We start from the raw sequence: 20,342 nt of genomic DNA on the forward strand, positions 1-20,342 counted from the left end.
CATGTTACACTTCAGCCAGCAAGTTAGGAAGAGTGGCAAGAGTGGCTAAGAATTGCATATTGCTTTACTTTAAGAAAACTACAGATTTCCCACCCTCCTCATATTTCAGTCATATGCTGTTCCTAATTACAAGAGACTGGACTCATAGATACCATAATAAAAACCAGCTTCTTTCACTGAGGAGGAAGGGAAGGGAAGCTCACAAAGAGAATGATTTTCCCAAATAATTAGGGCCCACTTTAGGTGTAGGTTTATTAATTATCTGACTTTGTTCTACTTTACTCAGGATTAATTTTATTAATTGTTTATCAAAGATGAGCTCTATTTCCATTATGTATTTAGAAAGGCCAAAGGTATATATGATCTAGGCTCTTCTCTATAGGTTAGATACAATCAAACACTAAACCCTTGGGAATGCTAACAATGCAAATGAAAACGTGACCAGACAAATCCAGGGAATAAATGAAGAATTTGCTGTGGAAAGCAGTGAGTGTTGGAAAAGCTTTAGTAAGTAATAAAGTGCCAATGGAATGATATTTTGAAAACTGATTATTATAGATGTGATTTTAAAAACTAAACATCAGTATTACAATAGAAACTTTCTCATTCCCAGCCAGATGTTTTGGAATCATGTATAGCAAAATGTAGATTCATTTACTCTTTATGGTAACTATTCTTAATTCTATTTATGAACATTGCTCTGCAGCTATCTACTATGTGAAGACTGTTTTGTGAAAATTGAGTTTGTTTTGCCAACATTTGAAGAGCTAAAGATAACGTGAAAAACACCTAGATTCTAATATATAAGCTATACTAAACACAGAGTAACTTCTTTCTCAGTTTTATTTATTGAACTTTATTTTTTGAGTATTACTGTGGTGGGAAATCGTAATGGATGAATTATAATAGACTTTAGTGTGTTGCTGTTTTCAGTAGAAACAACAATAAAGCTACTTGACAGTTCAGCAATTGGGTAAAAGATTAATGTGAATGTTATTAAACTTTAAGTATTTCTGCATAAAATGGCCAACAGATATAGGAAAAAATGTTCAGCATTCCCCGTCAGGGAAATGCAAATCAAAACTACAGTAAGATACCATCTTACACCAGTGAGAATGGCACATATTTAAAAAAACTGGCAACAAATGTTGGCGAGGATGTGGAGAACAAGGAACTCTCCTGCACTGCTGGTGGGAGTGCAAACTGGTCCAACCACTATGGAAAGCTGTGTGGAGATTCCTCAACCTGCTAAAGATGGAGCTTCCATATGATCCAGCAATTCCACTCCTAGGTATCTACCCAAAGAACACGCAAACATTAATTCAAAAGGGCACCTGCACCCCTATGTTTATAGTAGCACTATTTACAAGAGCTAAGCTATGGAAACAACCCAAATGCCCAAAAATAGATGACTGGATCAAGAAGATGTGGTATATATACGCAATGGAATATTACTCAGCAATCAAAAAAGATAAACTCATGCAATTTGCAGCAACATGGATGGAGCTGGAAGGGATCATGCTCAGCGAAATTAGCCAAAAAGAAAAATACCGGATGGTCTCTCTCATAGCAGGAATTTAGAAAAACCTAAATAAGGGACCAGGAAAAAGACTAATTATAATAAAGTGAACATCAAAATCAACAAGCAACTATAAACCAGAGACACACTACAGGGTAGGGAAGAGGGAGTAGGATCAAAACAAGGGGGGTGGGAATTGTATGGGGACTATAACCAAGATGAAAATGCATACATTGTACAAAAATGAAAAATGATGTAAAAAAATGTATAAAATAAAATTAAAAATATATATAAAAAATAAAAATATGTTAAAAATATAAAAAATATTTAAAATAAAATAAAAATATATAAAAATATATAAGAAAATATTTCTGCATAGTAGCTGAACTGCTATCAGAGCCACTTCTAGCCCTGTTTTCATAATTTCTGTGTGTTAGTAAGCTGTTGACTGGAATTGGCTATTTTGCTGATTCACTTTTAAAAATCAAGTTAATATTCTATTTCCTGTCCTTTTTTTTCAATCCTAGGTGGTACTTTGCTGTTATCTCTGTTTCTGGGGTTTTTGCAGTGACTTTCTCGGTGGTATTTGCATATGTAGCAGACATAACCCAAGAACATGAAAGAAGTATGGCTTATGGACTGGTACGTGTGTATCCTATGCTTTTGTATCTATTGAGAAATACTTTTTTAAATGACCACATATTACAAGGAGTATAAATGCTTTCATTACAAGATTTATTTTTGCATAAAATACATTGCATAGTAAAATCATCCATTAGACTACATTAAACATTTTGCAGTACAAAGCCATGAAAGTTTTCATATTTTCATTAATTATTTACTAGTCACAGATACCAGATTCGAAATTATGGTAGATTATTTTCACTTTATAGAAATTCTTTTTAATAGAATACTAAAACTAAGGATTTATTTCATATGTTATGGGTTAAAAAGTACTAATATTTAAATAACTGAAATATAATAAAATGACATCTAGCTCAGGGATTAGTAAACCTTTTCTGTGACTTGGTGACCCACATACTGTCTCCTTCATATTCTTTTGCTTATGCTTGTATGTGTGTGTTTATGTCTCTGAAAATATAAGAACCTTTTTTAGTTAGATTGGCCAGTAGGCAGTTGTTTGCTAAGCACTGTTTTGGCAAACTAAATATTTAAGGATATTATAGTTGTCTATCAAATCTAAGAATTAAATAGTTAATATATACACAGTGTAGTGAGAGTTTATTAGATTGCCAGAAGTAATACAGTAATGAGTTTCAACAAATAAGGACAAGCATCTTTTGATAAGTAAGTACAGTGTTGTGTCACACTGAATCTTAGTGCTATAAGAGACTGTCATCTTTGCTTCTGAGGACACTATTAAACAAACATGGAATTAAGAGGTTTTGGGGAAAAACACCTGTAGAGAGAAACTTATAAAAAGAACTACTGATTTTTCAGTTGTAACTTAGAATAATAAGTTGATGATAGCCAGGATTTTTTAAAAACAGTTTTATTGAGATAATTTACACCCAGAAAATCCATCCATTTTCTGTGTATTGTTCAGTGAATTTTAGTTAATTTATATAGTTATACAACCATGACCACAATCCATGTTTTTGTAACTTAGTAATTTCATCATAACCAAAGTTTGAAGTTGATAATTTTCAATTTGGAGGCTGTATGTATTTAGGGCGTATCCTAGCAAATAACAACTTAAATCTTCTAGAAATAATATGGATGCAGATAAATGGAGGGAGAAAGTGATCTTTTGGATCCTCTGTCTGTCCAGAGAGAAATGACTCTCTGGTGGGGAGAGTGCAAGAGAAAAGATACGGCATGAAATGCCTATGCTCAGATGGACATTTGCTCGTTGCCTTCAGCAGGTGAATCCCCTCTATAGACCTCACTGGCCCTCACAGTGAGAATCGTTGCCCCTTTCCCAGTCAAGTGCCAGAGCTGTGCTTATGCCCAAGTTCCCTTGAGGTCACAGCCCATTACATTTAATTGCTGGGGGTTGCCGTAACAAGATAACACTGCAATCCTATTTTAGAATGTTCTTTCAGTCACTCCCAAAAGTTTCCTCATGTCCACTTCACCTCTGACATCAGGCAGGTTCCAAACTACTATCACTATAGTTTTGCTTTAAATGAAATAATGTTCACACACTTACCAATAGTTACTCCTTTTATTATTATGTAGTATTTTATTATTTGGAATATAAAGTGTGTGTTTCTTATAAGACCATCCACCAGCAAAAAAGATGTTCATAACTCCCTAGATTGAGGTACTAGTTTTGTGGGGGTGGTCTGGAACTGAACGCAAAATAGATCTAATGTGTACTTGTACTGTATTTTGTTTATCCATTCTAATAGTTAATGGACATTTGAGTTGATCGCTAAATTTTAGTGAAATTTTATGTACTTGCCAAATAAGTGAGCTTTAGAACTTCGAATTGCTTGTCTTGAACAGCTATTAATAAAGAGCTAAAAAAAAAAGCACTTCTTTTAGAAAGTTTTAAAGCATAAATAAACTCCTATTTTTATGTATATGTTTGCTTTTTTTGGTTTATGTTTTAATGAAGGACCATTATTTTACATCCTGGTTAACTTTTTCATAATATAGGATTTCTCCCGTCAGGTGTGGTCACAATAGTTCATTGTGCCCGCACCCCTACCATGCTTCTCCTCCCTCCCCTTCTCCCTAATAAACTTCTAAATAATTAGAAAAAATAAATAACAATAAATAAAAATAAACACTCTTGTGAAGAAATCTTTCATCCAAAATTAAAAAACACTGTGTAGAAAAAGAATAAAGCAGTTAGGGAGCAGAAGCTTGTACATGTCTGTGACATTAATTTCTAGTTCTCCTTGAAGAGTGTGGTCCCCATCAGGTGTTATCTGCTGCCACAGGTACTACTAATTTGCAGGCCATCTTGTCTAGTAAACTAGTTATGTGTGGGAGGAATAATTTTTGTCTACCTGTATCCTCTCTGTTTTAGCTGCATCTTCACCAGACTTGTATGCATTTCCTCAGAGTTTTAGAGAGACATGGTTAAAGATGTGCTCAATGCACATCTCATTCTTCCCAACTCTGCTTGCCACTATTACTGATGATAAGCTAGACCTCAAAGTCTTTGAAGTTTTATTGCAGTTAGCCTAAAATTTATATCAAGGTGAATATTCATTTAATTTTAACATTGGGGAACAAAAATCACAGCGACATTAGGTGTCCTTAAAGTATTGTTTTTAGACTTGTTTCAAGGAGCACTGAGGTTGTGTGGAGGTGCTCAGGGACTAGTGTGACCCAGTCAGGGAGGGGGCTTTGCACAGTGCTCCAGACTCCTAACCTGTCAACTAACAATTTTTTGTTTGTTATTAATCTGTTTGACTTATGAATTCATCAGTAGGATTTATTTGACCAAAGGGCTCCAAGGCTTAAAAGAAAGTTTGAAACCACTATCTTAGAAGCTTTTTACACATTTTTAAGTTAAGAATCTAATTCTTTTGCTGGAAAAGAAGAGAATATAAGAAAAATGGCACGGAAGGATGGGGGGGAAAGGGAGGCGCAGCAGGAGGACCAGTAACATAAATGAGTTATGGTGGGACTCCCTGATGGCGCAAGGGGTTAAAGCACCGCACCATGAAGCAATCTGCAGCCTCGGCAGCATGAGTTTGATCCCTGGCAGGCCAGGGAGCAACCCACATGGCGTTGCTGTCTCACCTGCTGCTCCCCTCAGCAGTGTATTTCAGTCAATCTGCCTGTTCTCTTCCCACTCTATCTCTGGTGAATCCTCTCACCACCACCCCCCGCCCCCCACATCTCTGGCCTGTACCCCAGCTCTTATATGCATAAATAAATAAATCTTAAAAAAAGAGTTATGGTGATGGCAAAAAAGAGTTCTCAGGGTGGCTAATCTTCTTCCTATCAATTGTGATTTGCTGCAGGTTTCAGCAACATTTGCTGCAAGTTTAGTAACTAGCCCTGCAATTGGAGCTTACCTTGGACGAGTGTATGGGGACAGTTTAGTGGTGGTCCTGGCTACAGCCATAGCTTTGCTCGATATTTGTTTTATCCTTGTTGCTGTGCCAGAGTCATTGCCTGAGAAGATGCGGCCAGCATCTTGGGGAGCTCCCATTTCTTGGGAACAGGCTGACCCTTTTGCGGTAAGTTAATACTTTTTTTCCTTCTCTTTGGCAAAAACTGAATGCATTATTCATTGCAGCATTAATATTTTGTTGTAGAAATTTCTTTGGGGAAAACATCTTGATGGATTAAAAATTTTTGAAATACTTTTCAGAATAGCTTGGGGCGGATAAAATAAACTTAAAATAGAAGAAAACTGGGTGTCTGTGTACTGCCAAAAGACATTGTTGCATGTTCTTAAGAATCGTTCTGTCTTTTGATATAAAAACCTTATTTCAGTTTTTTTCTTGTTCTAGTCCTTAAAAAAAGTGGGCCAAGATTCCATAGTGCTGCTAATCTGCATTACGGTGTTTCTCTCCTACCTACCGGAAGCAGGCCAATATTCCAGCTTTTTTTTATACCTCAGACAGGTAAAATCCTGGAATTTCTCTTCTTGTATAGTGCCATAATAACAAAAATGTTAATCTCGAGAGAGCTAGAATAGCAGAGACATTGAAAAATCACTACCATTTTGTAAGTAACAGCTCACTGGAATTAACTTTCTGTCTAGTATGGCTGATGGTCCTTAGACATTTCTATAAAACTTTTGACTTAGACAAAGAAGTGCAATTTTTTCTACCAAAGTGTGTCGTTTGAGTTTATGTTGCTAATAGAGGTAGTGGGATGCTTTAATCCATTCACCTGTTCTACACAGTTTCTTTGTGATGTAGAGCACATATTAGTAAATCAGCCAGCCAAATCAAGTGTGTTAGTTTTTTTCTCTCTGACACTAACGGTACCAGGCCAAGGTCAAGCTTTTAGCAATACTTGTAAAAAGCACGAAACAATGTAGTATGTAAAATGAACTCAAAGTGCATGATAGCTATCTCCAATTTAGTAAATCTATAAACTAAGGGCTTTAGATTTACCTAAATCAAGTAGATGGTGTTTTTAGCACATTAACACTCGTTATAATTTTTAGTTCCCAATGAAAGCCAGATTCTTCCTCTGAAGACTCCTTTTGTTATAAATGATTTGTGCTTTTTTTTTTTTTCTGACCCATTTAATATTACTGTACAGGTGGTTACATTAGCATGGTATTTGTTGTGCTTTATTTATTAATGTTACTTTTTCTGGAAACCTTCTAGATAATGAAATTTTCACCAGAAAGTGTTGCAGCATTTATAGCAGTCCTTGGCATTCTTTCAATTATTGCTCAGGTGAGTTTCGTTTTTATGTTGGAGTGAATTATGTCATAGCGGATTGACCCTAGTTGGTCATTAGATGGGGCATTGAGTAATTCTCGATGGTATCTTGGTGGAGTTACCAGGGTCAGGAATCTGAGGATTGTAGTTTCGAAACTCAGTTTTCTTACATTGCTATTATTGATTAAACTTTTGGGATCAACACATTAAACAATATACGATGTATGAACCAGAAACACAGTTTATTGATTTATAGTAGGTTGTCGACCTGCATAAAGTTAGGAATTTTATATTCTGTTCTATTGATTAATCCATCAAAAAATATTTGTTAAATACCTGCAGTGTATCAGACACTGGAGATAGAACTTAATAAATTCCTACTGTTGTAAAATTTACATTCTTGGGAGATAGACAGAAAATTGACAAACATGTCATGTATCAGGTATAATAAGAACTATTAAAGGATTTGGGGATATCGAGAGAAAACTGGGGGCTTATCTGGGAAAGCTGGAGGAAACCCTTGCTAATATAAGGTGACATTTGAGCACAGACAACAGGAATGAGGAACAAGCCTCAGGAATATTTGGAGGAAGAGAATTCAAAGCAGTGAGAAAGAAATAGGAATCTAAGGAGAGAATGTATCAGGCATGTGTAAGAAATAGACAGAGGCCAGTATGCCTCTGGTGAAGTGGACAGGGAGAGTGTTAGGAAATGAAGTCCAAGATATGGAGAGGAATCAGATCATTCTGGGCCTGCAGGTCATGACAAGACTTGACAGGAAGGATAGCAGCCATTGGAGGATTTTGAGCAGAGGAATGACATGAAAGTATGTATCTTGGAAACCCAGTTGGTAACCCATTGTTAATCAGCAAAGGAATTTGAATTTTCGGAGGAGAGCTCGCATTCTGACCTCTATACGATCTCTTTTTCCACAGTAAATTGTTTCCCAGTTCCTGGAATTTTTTTTTTTTTTTTTTTTAGTCAAGGCCTTTCTCCTTCCCATTATAAGCTCCTTAACTCTGTTTTTCCTTGGTGCTACCAATGACCTACTCTGACACTATTCCACCTTAGATCCAGTCTATTAGGTCTATTAGATCCAGTCTATTATACAGCTTTCTTGTTTTAGTCTTCTTTTAAGAAAGTGGAAGCTTGAGTCTGTTGAGTTGGTCATCTTGAATGTTTTACCATGTCGTAGGTAGAATTTCTCCTGCAGATTTTATCACTTACGAATTTTTGGTAGGGTTTTTTTTTTTTTTAAGATTTATTTATTCATTTATTTATGATAGAAGACCTGGGGTACAGGCCAGAGGTGAAAGGTGACAGGATTCATCAGAGACAGAGCAGGGAGCAGAACAGGTGGATTGACTGCAATACACTGCTTAGGGGAGCAGTGGGGAGCTGCGCCATGTGAATCAGCTCCCTGGCCAGGGATTGAACTCAGGCTGCAGCAGTGATAGTGCTTAGACTTAACCCCTACACCACCAGGGAGGCTTTGAATTTTTGGTAGGTTTAATGATTTAAATTCTACAATATACTTGCCCCATAGCCCCTGGTACATAACTATTCATTAAGTATTACTAATAATTCTGATTTTGGTGTTATCCTGAAATCCTTGCTCTGGGTTCTTTTAATACATTTAAAGACTACTTGAGTGATGAGTTAAAGGTGATTTAGAGGAAACTTTCCCTCTGTTCAGCAGACAATGTCTGTCACAAGGCAGACAAGGTGAAAGACAGTCCCCTAGTGTTCAGAACCTGGAAGGGCAGACATGTGAATTCAGGAGGGGGCCTGGTTGGGTGTGTGGAAAAGAGCCCTGTGGCAGCGAGTCCTGAGGGCAATGCCTCTAGGAGCAGAGCAGCCCCAATCCAGCCTAGAGTGACGGTACAGGGAATACAGTACTTGCAGGACCATTTGGCTTTGGGAGGCAACATGGAAACATGGCTTTTGAAATGAAAAATCACCTTTTAAAAAAATGAGGAAACTAATTGGAGATTAAAAATAGTTGAGGGGCCTCCCTGGTGGCGCAGCGGGTTGAGCAAAGTGCTGTGAAGGTGTCCACAGCCTCTGCAGCATGGGTTCGATTCCCAGCATGGGTTCGATTCCCAGCTGGCCAGGGAGATTCCCATGTGGTGCAGCAGACCTCTCCTGTTTTGCTCGCTAGTCCCCTCAGCAGTGCTTTTGGTCTGTCTGCCTGTTCTGCTCCACACCTTGTCTCTGGAGAACCATCTCACCCTCCTGTGCCTCTGACCTATACCCCAGTTCTTGTATAAAAATAAATAAATCTTTTTTAAAAAAAAGAAAAAAAAATAGTTGACTAGCAGTATACAGCCTCCATAAATGCTGATAATTATGTTTGTATGTCCTGAATTACTAAAATACTCAGTATAAGAGAGTCCAAAAGGTAGAAGAACGAACTTACAGTCTGTTTATGTGAAGTGTACAATTGAAAATGACTTGTCCCCTATTGACCTCTCAGCCAGTGAAAGGCCAGTGTCTTTCCCTGTTCCAGCAGCACAAAGCTGCTTGTAACTCCCGATTCCTGCCTGCGCCTTTGTTCTTGCTGTCCTTCTTGCCTCCCTCCACCCACCCTGAGTCTCCTCTCGCTGTGTTCCCATATTAATTCGGCATGTCTGTATCGTTTTATAGAATATACTATATTATATTTTACCTCTTTATTTCTGATTGATCTTGCCTCAGTAGGCCGTGAGTGCCCTTAGAAGCTCGGAATAGATTGTGTTCATGATTGTATCACCTGCTTAATCACTCTAGTACTTAGCCTTTTACCTGCAGCTCAGCACACACAATATTAAAGGTCATTGATTTTTTTTCTATAGTGTTTTAAAACATTAAAAATTAGTAGTAAGCCTGTAAAAATTGTGAGGTATGCTATATGAAAATAGGGATATGTAGCTTTTCTCCCAACATTTTAAAATCTGGTAATACTGGACAGACCTACCATCCAGGGGAAGCCAAGTAGCTGCTAAGCCCTTTGGGGCCTTTACTCTCTGGCTTACCATAGGTCCATCACTTCCTTGGCACCAGAAGGCATAATATGTAACATCTGCACTAAATGACTGTTTACATGACTGGCATGGGCATAGTTGTACGTAGTTCTCTCTTTCAGTGCTCTCGGCCCTCTGTGTGCTGGTAACTCTCAAATTTATACCTCTGCCAAATTTTTAACCTCTAGGCCAAACTCTGAACTTCTGTTTGATACACCTGCCAGGCATCTCTGACTATTCATGGCCCAAACTAAAATCTGCATCCCACCTCTCTAGTACTGCTCACCTCATTGCACCACCACTCTCTTGGTTGTGGGGCTAGAAAATTCAACAATATTCTTGATCCTTTTTCTCTTTCTACCCCACATCCAGTCCATCCAATGGTATCTCATCACTTCTGTCTCCAAAATATATTCTGAATGGAGGTATTTTTACCATTTTCATTAGTAGCTTCATTATTACTCATCTTGGCCATGGCAGTAGTCTCCATCTAGTCTCTGCTTCCATGTTTGTTTTCCTTTAGCTGTTTATCATCTGGCAGAGTAATTTTTGTAAAGTGGCAATTTGATTGTCGCTCTTGTTTAAAAATCACTTTCTCTTGCAACCAATATAAAAATCTAGACTTTGAATATAATCTCATTTTCGTCTGTTCTCTTTGTTTTGACTCCACCCCAATCCGGGACTTATGCACTTGCTGTCATCCTACTTAGAGCCCTCTCTTCCTTGAGATACTCACATAATGGCTGCCTCATTGTCCTCTTTCAGCTGACACTCAGGTGCCACCTCCAAAAGTCCTCTCTGCTCATCCTGGTGGTGTACCACACCATTCTACTTTGTTTTCTTCAGAGCAGCTACAATCTGGAATTACCTTGTTAAATGAATGTACTTAAGTTTGTCTTCTCTCCAGCAGGAGGTGATCTCTTTGCTGATTGGTACTTTGATCTGCTCACAGACCTCTAGATCAGTGCCCTTAGACCTAAAGTTAGCAGTAGAACTTAGCAAACATTTGCTGACTGACCAAAGTTGATGTCAGTTGACTGTTTATTATCTGTGTCATCTTGGTTCACTCATTTAACTTTTGGGACTTAGTCCTCTCAGCTTCAAAATGAGTTGTACTAAATTAAGGGACGTCAGTTATTTTCCTGCCTTGTACACTGTATGTGTGAAGTAATTAAGTTTCATTGAGCTGAGAATATTGTGACATATTTAAAATCACACATACATTCCATAGATACTAACTTAAGACTTTTACTAGGTGTTGAGGAGGCACAAATGTAAAAAAAAGGTCTCATCATCAGGGAGAAAAACAGTGTCTGCAGTTAGTGTCAGACATAACAGTTTTTGTTTTGTTTTGATTGTTTGCAACTTGATGGATGGTTTTGGCCAAACTTCTAGTATTCTGTAGTTACTGAACACACACTTAAATGGTCTTACTGGGAGAGGGGAAAAGGAAAGGTTATTGTGAAATGCAGAATATGGCAAGCATGTCCATTTGCTTTTGGGGCGAAGAGGTGGTTACTGGGCTGAGAGTGCTCTCCTTAGGTAAGAATTTGAGCTCAGGTTTTTTAACACTGAAATCATAAGAGTAGTACATCCAAACCATCTTCTAATAGCTGGGTGATTGTGTAGGAAGGATTCTTCTCTCCACTGTACTTGGCTAGATAACAGGAAGTTGTTCTTTGCTAACTGCATACTTCTGAGTTAGTTCTTTTTTGGGCTGTGGTTGCTGAAGAATGTAATCTAGTAGGGTTCCAATTTCTTTTGAAACTCGATTTTTTGTCATTTAAGGGAAAATCTCAGAGAAGAATGTTTAGTCCTAGTTGTTTAAGAATTCTTAAAAGAATCATTTGCTTTCTACTGGCTTATGATTAAATCTGATTAAACTTAAATGATTATCTCAGTTTAAAAAACATTAAAACTTATAACTGATAATTGTTCATTTTGAACATTAATTAGTCATTAAATTTTGGTTTCCTGAATTTTCCTAGACTTAGTAGCTATATTGCATGTGGTATATTTAATACTTAATTAGAATTAGCAAAAAAATTTTCCGTTGTCCCCATATCATTGCTGAATTTCTATTAACTTGAAAAGTAGCAAGAAAATACACGAACTCATATCATTTTTAAATAAATTCTTATTATGTGCCAGACATGTGCTAATAATAAGCACTTTACTTAAATAATGCACATGACATTTTAAGGTATTATTATCACCTTTTTATAAGAGATAAAACTGAGTCTCAGAGTGAAGTAACCAGCCTCAGGGTCACACAGAACCAGGATTATGATCCAGAATATTTTTGCAAAGATTGTATCTTTGTCATTTTATCATATTCTCCCAATTCATACTTGTTAAATTGATTTACTGTTTGTGAAGGCATTAGCAGAGGTTAGTTTAGGTGAAGGATATATGAGTAATTGTTGTACTGGTTTAATTTTCTTTAGTAGGGTACTAAGCATTTGGATTAAGTTGGACCCATAAAGACATTTTTAAAGCTGCTATAGGGATCTCCAAAGCATTAGTTAGAAGTTTGACTGTTTTCAACTGCTGATGTAAGTGGCCTCAGGAGAAAAGTACCAGATGAAAAGTGCACATATTCTGAGTCTTCTAACTTTTTCCTTGAAACGGGTTCTGTGTCAGGCAGAGGGACCTTTCATCACTTATATGACCTGGAGTAAAGTCTCCAATATATTCAGGACAGTTGAGACTAAAAAGCCAAAAGACAGTTGAGACTAACTGTCCTTTCATACTTTCACTTGAAGAAGTCATCAAATAACTTGTTTTCGTTTGGTTTTGTAAAGTGTAGATTGCAATCACCAAATATTTTTAGTTTTAGTTTTAAAAGTTTATTCTACTCTGATAAACCATTTGGTTTTTCTTTTTTCCAGACCATAGTCTTGAGTTTACTTATGAGATCAATTGGAAATAAGAACACCATTTTATTGGGTCTAGGATTTCAAATATTACAGCTGGCATGGTATGGCTTTGGTTCAGAGCCTTGGTAGGTATAAATATTTTAATTTTATTAAAATTTTTGGGTTTTGCTCCCTTTTGTATTTTTTTCCAGCTTTGAGATATATTTGACAGATTTTTTGTTTTTTCTTATTTGCTTCTCAATTAGGACTGAGACACTAGGTTCTGAAAGTTAGCATTATTTATCTTTCTGGTTTTTCTGGTTAGAGAAAGTTGAGTAAAGCCAATGCTCACTACTGATGGCAAACCAGGAGTGAGAAAAGCCCACTGGTTTTGGTCCTGGCTTCATACCAAGAGCCACCCTACTTTTCATGCCACTTCTGGTTTCCCTGACGGAAATGGTGATGCTGATGTCAGGCTGCCATCGAACACCTGCGTGCTTAGATGGCACAGGACTGAGCGCCTCTGTTCACATACTTGTTTCCTAAAACTCAGCACATCATCTCTGTTTTGGATATGAATAAATACCAAGTGCATGTTTTGATGGACATTTTGTTTTCTAGTCCAGCTTTTACAAAGAGGTACTCAACAATTTATCTAAAACATCAGGTCAGGAACATCCAAAGTTGAGATCGAATTAATATTTTCACACTGTATCACAAGTCTGTGGGAACCTTGCCGAAGACTTACCGGCTTCACATGTTTAGAAACACTTAATGTTTCTTTCTTTGCATTTTATACACTGTTCTTCACACACACACCCCACCACCCCCAGAAAGAAATAATACCCAACGTACTTTCCAGTTTGGGAAAGTAATTCTAAAGTCCCGTATCATTCTTGTTTTTCTCCTTTGTGGGATAAACAGGGTTAGACTTTTAACTGACTTCTGCAGAATCACACAGGAAGGAAGAATAGAGCAAGTCAGTGTTTCCTTTTCCCTATATCATAGTCTTTTCACAGTAAAAAATGCTGATTTTAAGTATGTATTTTGACTCTGGCGGGTACAATGGAGAGTTTACCTACTGTTTTGTGTTTTTTTTTTTTTTTTTTTTTTTTGCCACTTTTGATTACAGGATGATGTGGGCTGCTGGCGCAGTAGCAGCCATGTCTAGCATTACCTTTCCAGCTGTCAGTGCACTTGTTTCACGAACTGCTGATGCTGATCAACAAGGTGAGCTGATAGGAATCATTGATGTTTAAACACAAAGCACATAACACTTTTCTAAGTATTGAAACGTAAGTGTATCTCCGGGTAAAGAATTTTTAAATTATTATTTTTTAAAGAGTTATTTATTTATGCAAGAGCTGGGGTACAGGCCAGAGGCGCGGGAGGGTGAGAGGATTTACCAGAGACAGAGCGGGGAGCAGAACAGGCAGACTGACCAAAATACACTGCTGAGGGGAGCAGCGGGCAAGACAGGAGAGGTCTGACACTCCATGTGGGAATCTCCCTGGCCGGCTGGGAATCAAACCCGCGCTGCAGAGGCTGCGGACAGCTTCACAGTGCTGCATTCAACGACTGCTGCGCCACCAGGGAGGCCCTAAATCATTATTGTAAAGAAGAAAAGTAGATTCTGGGGCCTCCCTGGTAGCCTAGGGCTCATGCCTCACCTGCTATTCCCCATAGCTGTGTATTTCAGTAGATCTGCCTGTTCTGCTGCCCACTCTTTCTTTGGTGAATCCTCTCACACAGCTGTACTTCTGGCCCACACCCCAGATGGCTATGCAAAAATAAATTAAAAATATAAAATATTTTTAAGAAAGAAAAGCAGATTCTAGGGTGTTAGCCTTAGGTGGATATATATATATATAGTAGTGTCTGTCACTGCATGTGTGGCACTAGGTGATCTTTTGCTAAAAAAATCATTTAGCAGTGAAAGTTGGTTACCTTTTGGTCTACTAACCAATTAAAAGAGTTTGCTATGATGTCGGAGATACACTCAATCCTTCCAGTAAAATCTGGCTTTCAGTTATCTAAACACATGGCAGATGTTAGTGTCTTAAATTTTTGTGGCGGGACATTTACATAATGGAATGATAACAGATGAAGAGTAATTCCTTGAAAAAGATGTTTTATCTAGTTATAAGGAAATGTGGTGTGGCAAAAAGAATGGCAATATCCACTTGGTGGATAAAGAAAGAAAAACCTTTGGCCAAAACCAGTTGCACTTTAAATTTGAGAGAAGATCCTGGAGATAAACAGAAGTCAAACTCTATAAAAAGGGTCTATATTTGACTAGATTTTTTTTTTTAAAGATTTATTTTATTTATGCATATAAGAGCTTGAGTGTAGGCCAGAGGTGCGGGGTGGGGTAATGAGAGGATTCACCAGAGACGGGGTGGGGAGCAGAACAGGCAAATTGACTGAAAAAAACTGCTGAGGGGAGCAGTGGATGAGAGGCCTGCTGCACCATATGGGTCAGCTCTCTGGCTGGGAATTGAACTTGTGCTACAGTGGCTGCCAGTTAGCTTCATAGTGCTGAGATTTAACCCCTCGTGCCACCAGGGAGGCCCCTGGCTAGGTGGTCTTAAGTAGCTGTTAAGTTGATGTTTTTAATAATTCTACTTGTGAACTCATACCTGATTTTCAGCCAGCTGGCTTAAATGGAAGAAAAATGCTTCTACCTACCTATTTCTACATTAGCTGCCTGAGCTCACATTTGCAAACAGGTTATTACACTTTATCCAATGTCATCACAGTAATCACTAGTGTCTGATAAGTGATTTCATGTTTCTAGTGGTTCTAGTGTAGGAAAAAATGTAAGTGGTACTAAGTGGTCATTTGTTTATAAACAATTTAGGTGTCGTTCAAGGAATGATAACAGGAATTAGAGGATTGTGCAATGGTCTGGGACCAGCTCTTTATGGATTCATTTTCTACATATTCCATGTGGAACTTAAAGAACTGCCAATGACTGGTACAGACTTGGGAACAAACACAAGTCCGCAGCACCACTTTGAACAGGTAATTCTTCATTCACATCATAAAAGTACAGTTCATTTGGCTGGATTGGAAGACATTATTTTAGATTTAATAAAACACTTTAAAAAAAAAGCCTAAGGGACTGTGTTTCATATACTTCTTTGTGAAGTTGGCTGTCATTACCTTTTTCCCCTTGAGAATTAAAATTTAAATGTTCTAGTTTGTCATATTATACCTTATGGCATAAGGAACCACCATCTGCTTGTACCACATCTTTCATCTGAGCCTTGTAATGTCTATATAAAGTCTGTTTTCTGTGTGATAGTCAGTTAGGTGCTGAGTAAACATCTTTGTTCACTTATTTGCCATACTTCCCTCCTATAACTGAAAACACTAACGGCAAAAAAAAAAAGTGATTGTAGCCAATACAAATAGCTCCTCAGTTCCCTTGCTTGTCTGGTAAAATTCTACACTAATCCTCCAACCAGCCAAGACTACATTTAGATAAAAAAGAATAGGTTGCACACAAGTAGAACTGGCAGTGCAAGTTTTTGAAATGAATATAATTTTGGACTCAAGCAGGGATTGTCTTATGGAACAATATCTTACTTTCAGTCACGAGAGAATATAGTTCCCTTTTTATTTATTTTTTTTTAAAAATTCTTTTTTTCTTTTTTTTTTTTAAGATTTATTTATTTATTTGTATATACATGCACTGGGTACAGTCAGAAGCGCGGGAGGGTGAGAGAATTCACCAGAGCCAGAGCAGGGAGCAGAGCAGGCAGAAGGACCGAAGCACACTGCTGAGGGGAGCAGGGGGCAGCAGGAGAGGTCTGCGCGCCATGTGGGACCCCCCTCTGGAGGCCGGGGAGCAGCTGGGGATCGAACCGGTGCTGCAGAGGCTGCGGGCAGCTTCGCAACCCAGCGCTCAACCGCTGCGCCACCGGGGAGGCCCTATAGTTCCCTTTTTAAACAAGGAAAATAGTCATTGATTCTGTTAGTGTAGTGAATGCTTATACCCCTTGATTGTACTTTTGAAATCCTCCTCTTGAACTATTATTAAGACTCAGAATGTGTTCAGGCTTTATGCTTAAGCGACTGTTGATGCTCAAGCTGTTTTTAAAAATATCTTTTAGTTGGGTCAGTTACTACCTCATCGCTGTGTACTGGGTCTGCAGTGCCCTTGCCTCCTGAAAAGGGGGTACTTTTTCGCATTGGCCTTAATGAACTTCAGCTGCTTGTAATGCGGACCGCTCAGTCACTGCTACAAGTTTAGCCGTTTCTCCGGGGAGCCAAGATGTGCGCGCAAAAGACCTGATTATTTTTTTCTTCCTCAGAATTCCATCATCCCCGGCCCCCCCTTCCTCTTTGGAGCCTGTTCAGTCCTGCTGGCTCTGCTTGTTGCCTTGTTTATTCCGGAACACACCAATTTAAGCTTAAGGTCCAGCAGCTGGCGAAAGCACTGTGGCAGCCACAGCCATCCTCACAGTACACAAGCGCCGGGAGAGGCCAAAGAACCTTTACTCCAGGACACAAATGTGTGACGCCCGGAATCAGGAAGACTTTTCTATCAGCACCCAGGTCTTAGTTTTCACCTGTAGTTCTGGACGTACATTCCATGTCCATCTGCAATGTACTTTAAGACTGTCTCAAGAAATGTATCTGCATGAACTCCGTGGGAACTAAAGAAAGAACTGGACAGTTTTCCAAAGATGTTACAATTTCTTTTGAAAAGAAACCTTTTGTTTATTAGCATCAATTCTTGCCACTAAGCTGTTTGTTTTATTATACATCCTTTAATTAAAAACTATATATGTAACTTCTTAGATACTAGCAATGTTTCTGCTACCATTTCCTTCAGGTGTTGAGCTTTAACTATTTATGCTGACGCAGTGAGACAGAGAGCAGGTAGTATGGTTGCGGACCAGTTCATTCTAACATTTTAAAATCTTGAGTCGCATTTTAATGTTGTGAAATCTTGGGTCAAATAATTCAAAGCCTTAACGCAGATGCACTAAAGTAAAGAAATGGTAAAGGCATTGTTTGGATTAAAAAAAAAATTGTAAGAAAACTGTACTAAATCTGAATCATGTTTCAAGCTTATTTGTAGTTATTTTATTTTAAACATTATTCACTACTATTTTTAAAATGAGAAATTATCAGCCATTTAGAATTTTAAATTGGGGTCTGTAGAGCCTGTAAATGTTTAAGTGCTGGCTCAAATTTGTTCCCCAGCTACTTATACCACTATTCTTTTAATGTTTGCATAATCATTAGAACCTCAACACTTGAATACATAATCTAAAAATTATATAGTAAAGCTGGTAGCCTTGAAAATGTCAATGTGATATCTATATGTAGATAAATATATATAGTGGCCTTTCAGGACTGTCACAGTAACACTTTATTTACAAAGCTAATGTTTGTCCTAAATTTTCAGGACCCTAGAAGAGAGCTTTATACAATTACTGATGTGAATTTCTCTAAAGTGTATATTTTTGTGTCCAGTTATATTATTTAAAAAGTGTTACTTTGTAAAAATTGTACATAAAGTATTGTATAGTTTACACTGTTTTCATCTTGTGTGTGGTTATTGCTTAATGCTTTTTAAACTTGGAACACTCACTATGGTTAAATAAGGTCTTAAAAGAACTGTAAATATTCTGTTAATAAAATTAAATATTTTAATGATTTTTTTTTAAAGAAAGTCTTGATCTTTGACTCCCGATAGGGCCTATTTGGCTTTGTTTGTTACCATAATTTTTGTAGTAACAAAATGTTATACCTTCTTCACTCTGAATCCATTTCTTTTCCCTCACTATAAAATATGCTTAACTGGAAGTTAACTGGAAATTAATTTTTTAAGCATAAACGTCTATCAGTCCTACTTCTGTTTTTTAATGTATTTTTTCACATTGTCATCACTCCCCAAATATTAATACTTTATTAACAAAGCTCACACAGTTTACAGAAATACATTAAGTGCAACATTTTGATTATTGACACATGTACAATTTTACTCTGCAAAACAATTTCAAATAAGTTTAAGAGGTAGAGCAAAGAATTCACACTCAAGTCTATATACATTTAATATCAAAAAACCCTTCAATTTGATATAAAAATATTTCTATCCTATCTTTTAGAAATTCTCCAACTTTCCATGGAAAAGGTTATCTTATTTTTTTAAAAAAGAGCCATCTGTATGTCAAAAAACCAAACCCCCATCACTATTTTATACATATTACAAGTATTTACAAGAAAGCAGATTTTAATATCAACAAGTTTCTTTCAGGTTATAATTAAGTGCTTTCAAGTTATTATAACTGAGTATCTTTACTAATATAGTTTGAACAAAGAACTACATAGAAACAGTGCATAATTACAGTTATTAAACTTTAGATTACATACCTAGTTTCAGACAGCTTGCAAGTGCAAGTATCATAAGACTCAAGATGATGACTTCATTAAAAACTAAGTAGAGTCTGTCATACCATGGAATGCAATAAAGCATGGTATGTCACTAGTATCTATCTTGCAATGTCTTTCCTTGTAAATAATTTTTTAACAGGTCACAAGCATTAGCAATCTTTGCAAACAAAAACTGATGTAAGAGATTTAAGCAAAAGCTCTTTTGGGATGTTTGTCAAGAAAAAATGGGGCCCTATGATTCTGAGTGAATTTTTTAGTCAATGTTTTCCAAGTAACAATTCTTAATTGAAACTTTTAGTAATATGGAAGAGGAGTTGTAATTTCTAAGTTACTCATTTTTGCCTACTTTTTTAATAAGCAAACAATCTGATACAAAGAAAACAATACAAGGAATATTCATGATGCTCACAGGAAAGACTATAGTACTCATTTTTCAAATAAATTTTCACTAATACAGATTTAGGTGCATAAAAAACTAGTAAAACTCCAAATGAAAGAGAAAAATGGGATAAGTATAGACTGACTTCTAAGTCATTAAAATCCTTAAACTTTGTAGGTGAAATGACTAAAGCATTTTATACTAAATCTAATCATATATATACACTGAATAATTTTTACAATAAATTTAGCAAACAATAACAGCTAAAGGTTCCAAGAAAAATATTTCCATGCTATTAAGGATTGATTAATTCATTCATTTAGGTAATTTTAGGACTTTCCCCTTTACGCAGTAATTAATGTAAACATCTTAGGAGATAATCATCTTCCCACATAATTCTCAGGTGGTAAATTTAAAACATTTTGCCTATGATATTTTCATCATTTTGCCTATGATATTTTCATTCTTTGGTGTCATATATTACATGTGAGCAGGTTTTAATTTACCCAGATATTCATTCAATATGATCATATACCTTATAAAGATCATCTTTCCTTAGAACTTTTAATCCTTTTTAAGGATTAGTTTAATAACATTCATACCATTATTTTACAAAACACCATAATCACAAACTAAACTCATTTACTCAGAATCTCCAATCCCCACGTACAAATTTGCTCCTCTCAACTGTCTGCCATAAACAGCAGCATACTTATAGGATCAAACGATCTAATAGAGCAGCTTAAGTAAACTCTGGAACTTGCTTAACATTTGATATAGTTAACATATTTAAAGCACCCAAGTTTATAAAATTTAGATAAACAGTGAAGTATGACACTAGGG

General features: G+C 36.9%; 1 protein-coding gene across 10 annotated transcripts in view; it reads left to right on the top strand.

Moving 5' to 3' along the window:
• MFSD14A (major facilitator superfamily domain containing 14A) overlaps positions 1–17,235 on the top strand; it is a gene marked incomplete at both ends in the record, with an annotated part of 39,589 nt that extends 22,354 nt beyond the window's left edge. For 4 of the 10 annotated variants that reach the window (XM_084242958.1, XM_084242961.1, XM_084242960.1 and 1 more), the window contains 8 exons: positions 2,047–2,161; positions 5,467–5,685; positions 5,962–6,075; positions 6,793–6,864; positions 12,743–12,855; positions 13,842–13,939; positions 15,570–15,733; positions 17,029–17,235. In XM_084242958.1, coding sequence (XP_084099084.1) covers positions 2,047–2,161; positions 5,467–5,685; positions 5,962–6,075; positions 6,793–6,864; positions 12,743–12,855; positions 13,842–13,939; positions 15,570–15,733; positions 17,029–17,235 — 1,102 coding nt within the window. The remainder of the gene's footprint in view (positions 1–2,046; positions 2,162–5,466; positions 5,686–5,961; positions 6,076–6,792; positions 6,865–12,742; positions 12,856–13,841; positions 13,940–15,569; positions 15,734–17,028) is intronic. The other 6 variants (XM_084242962.1, XM_084242963.1, XM_084242967.1 and 3 more) reach the window with 4 other exon arrangements.
• Between the last annotated feature and the right edge of the window lie 3,107 nt (positions 17,236–20,342).

This window comes from Talpa europaea, assembly GCF_964194135.1.
Source record: "Talpa europaea genome assembly, chromosome: 9".
In the NCBI taxonomy this organism is placed as follows: Eukaryota; Metazoa; Chordata; class Mammalia; order Eulipotyphla; family Talpidae; genus Talpa; species Talpa europaea.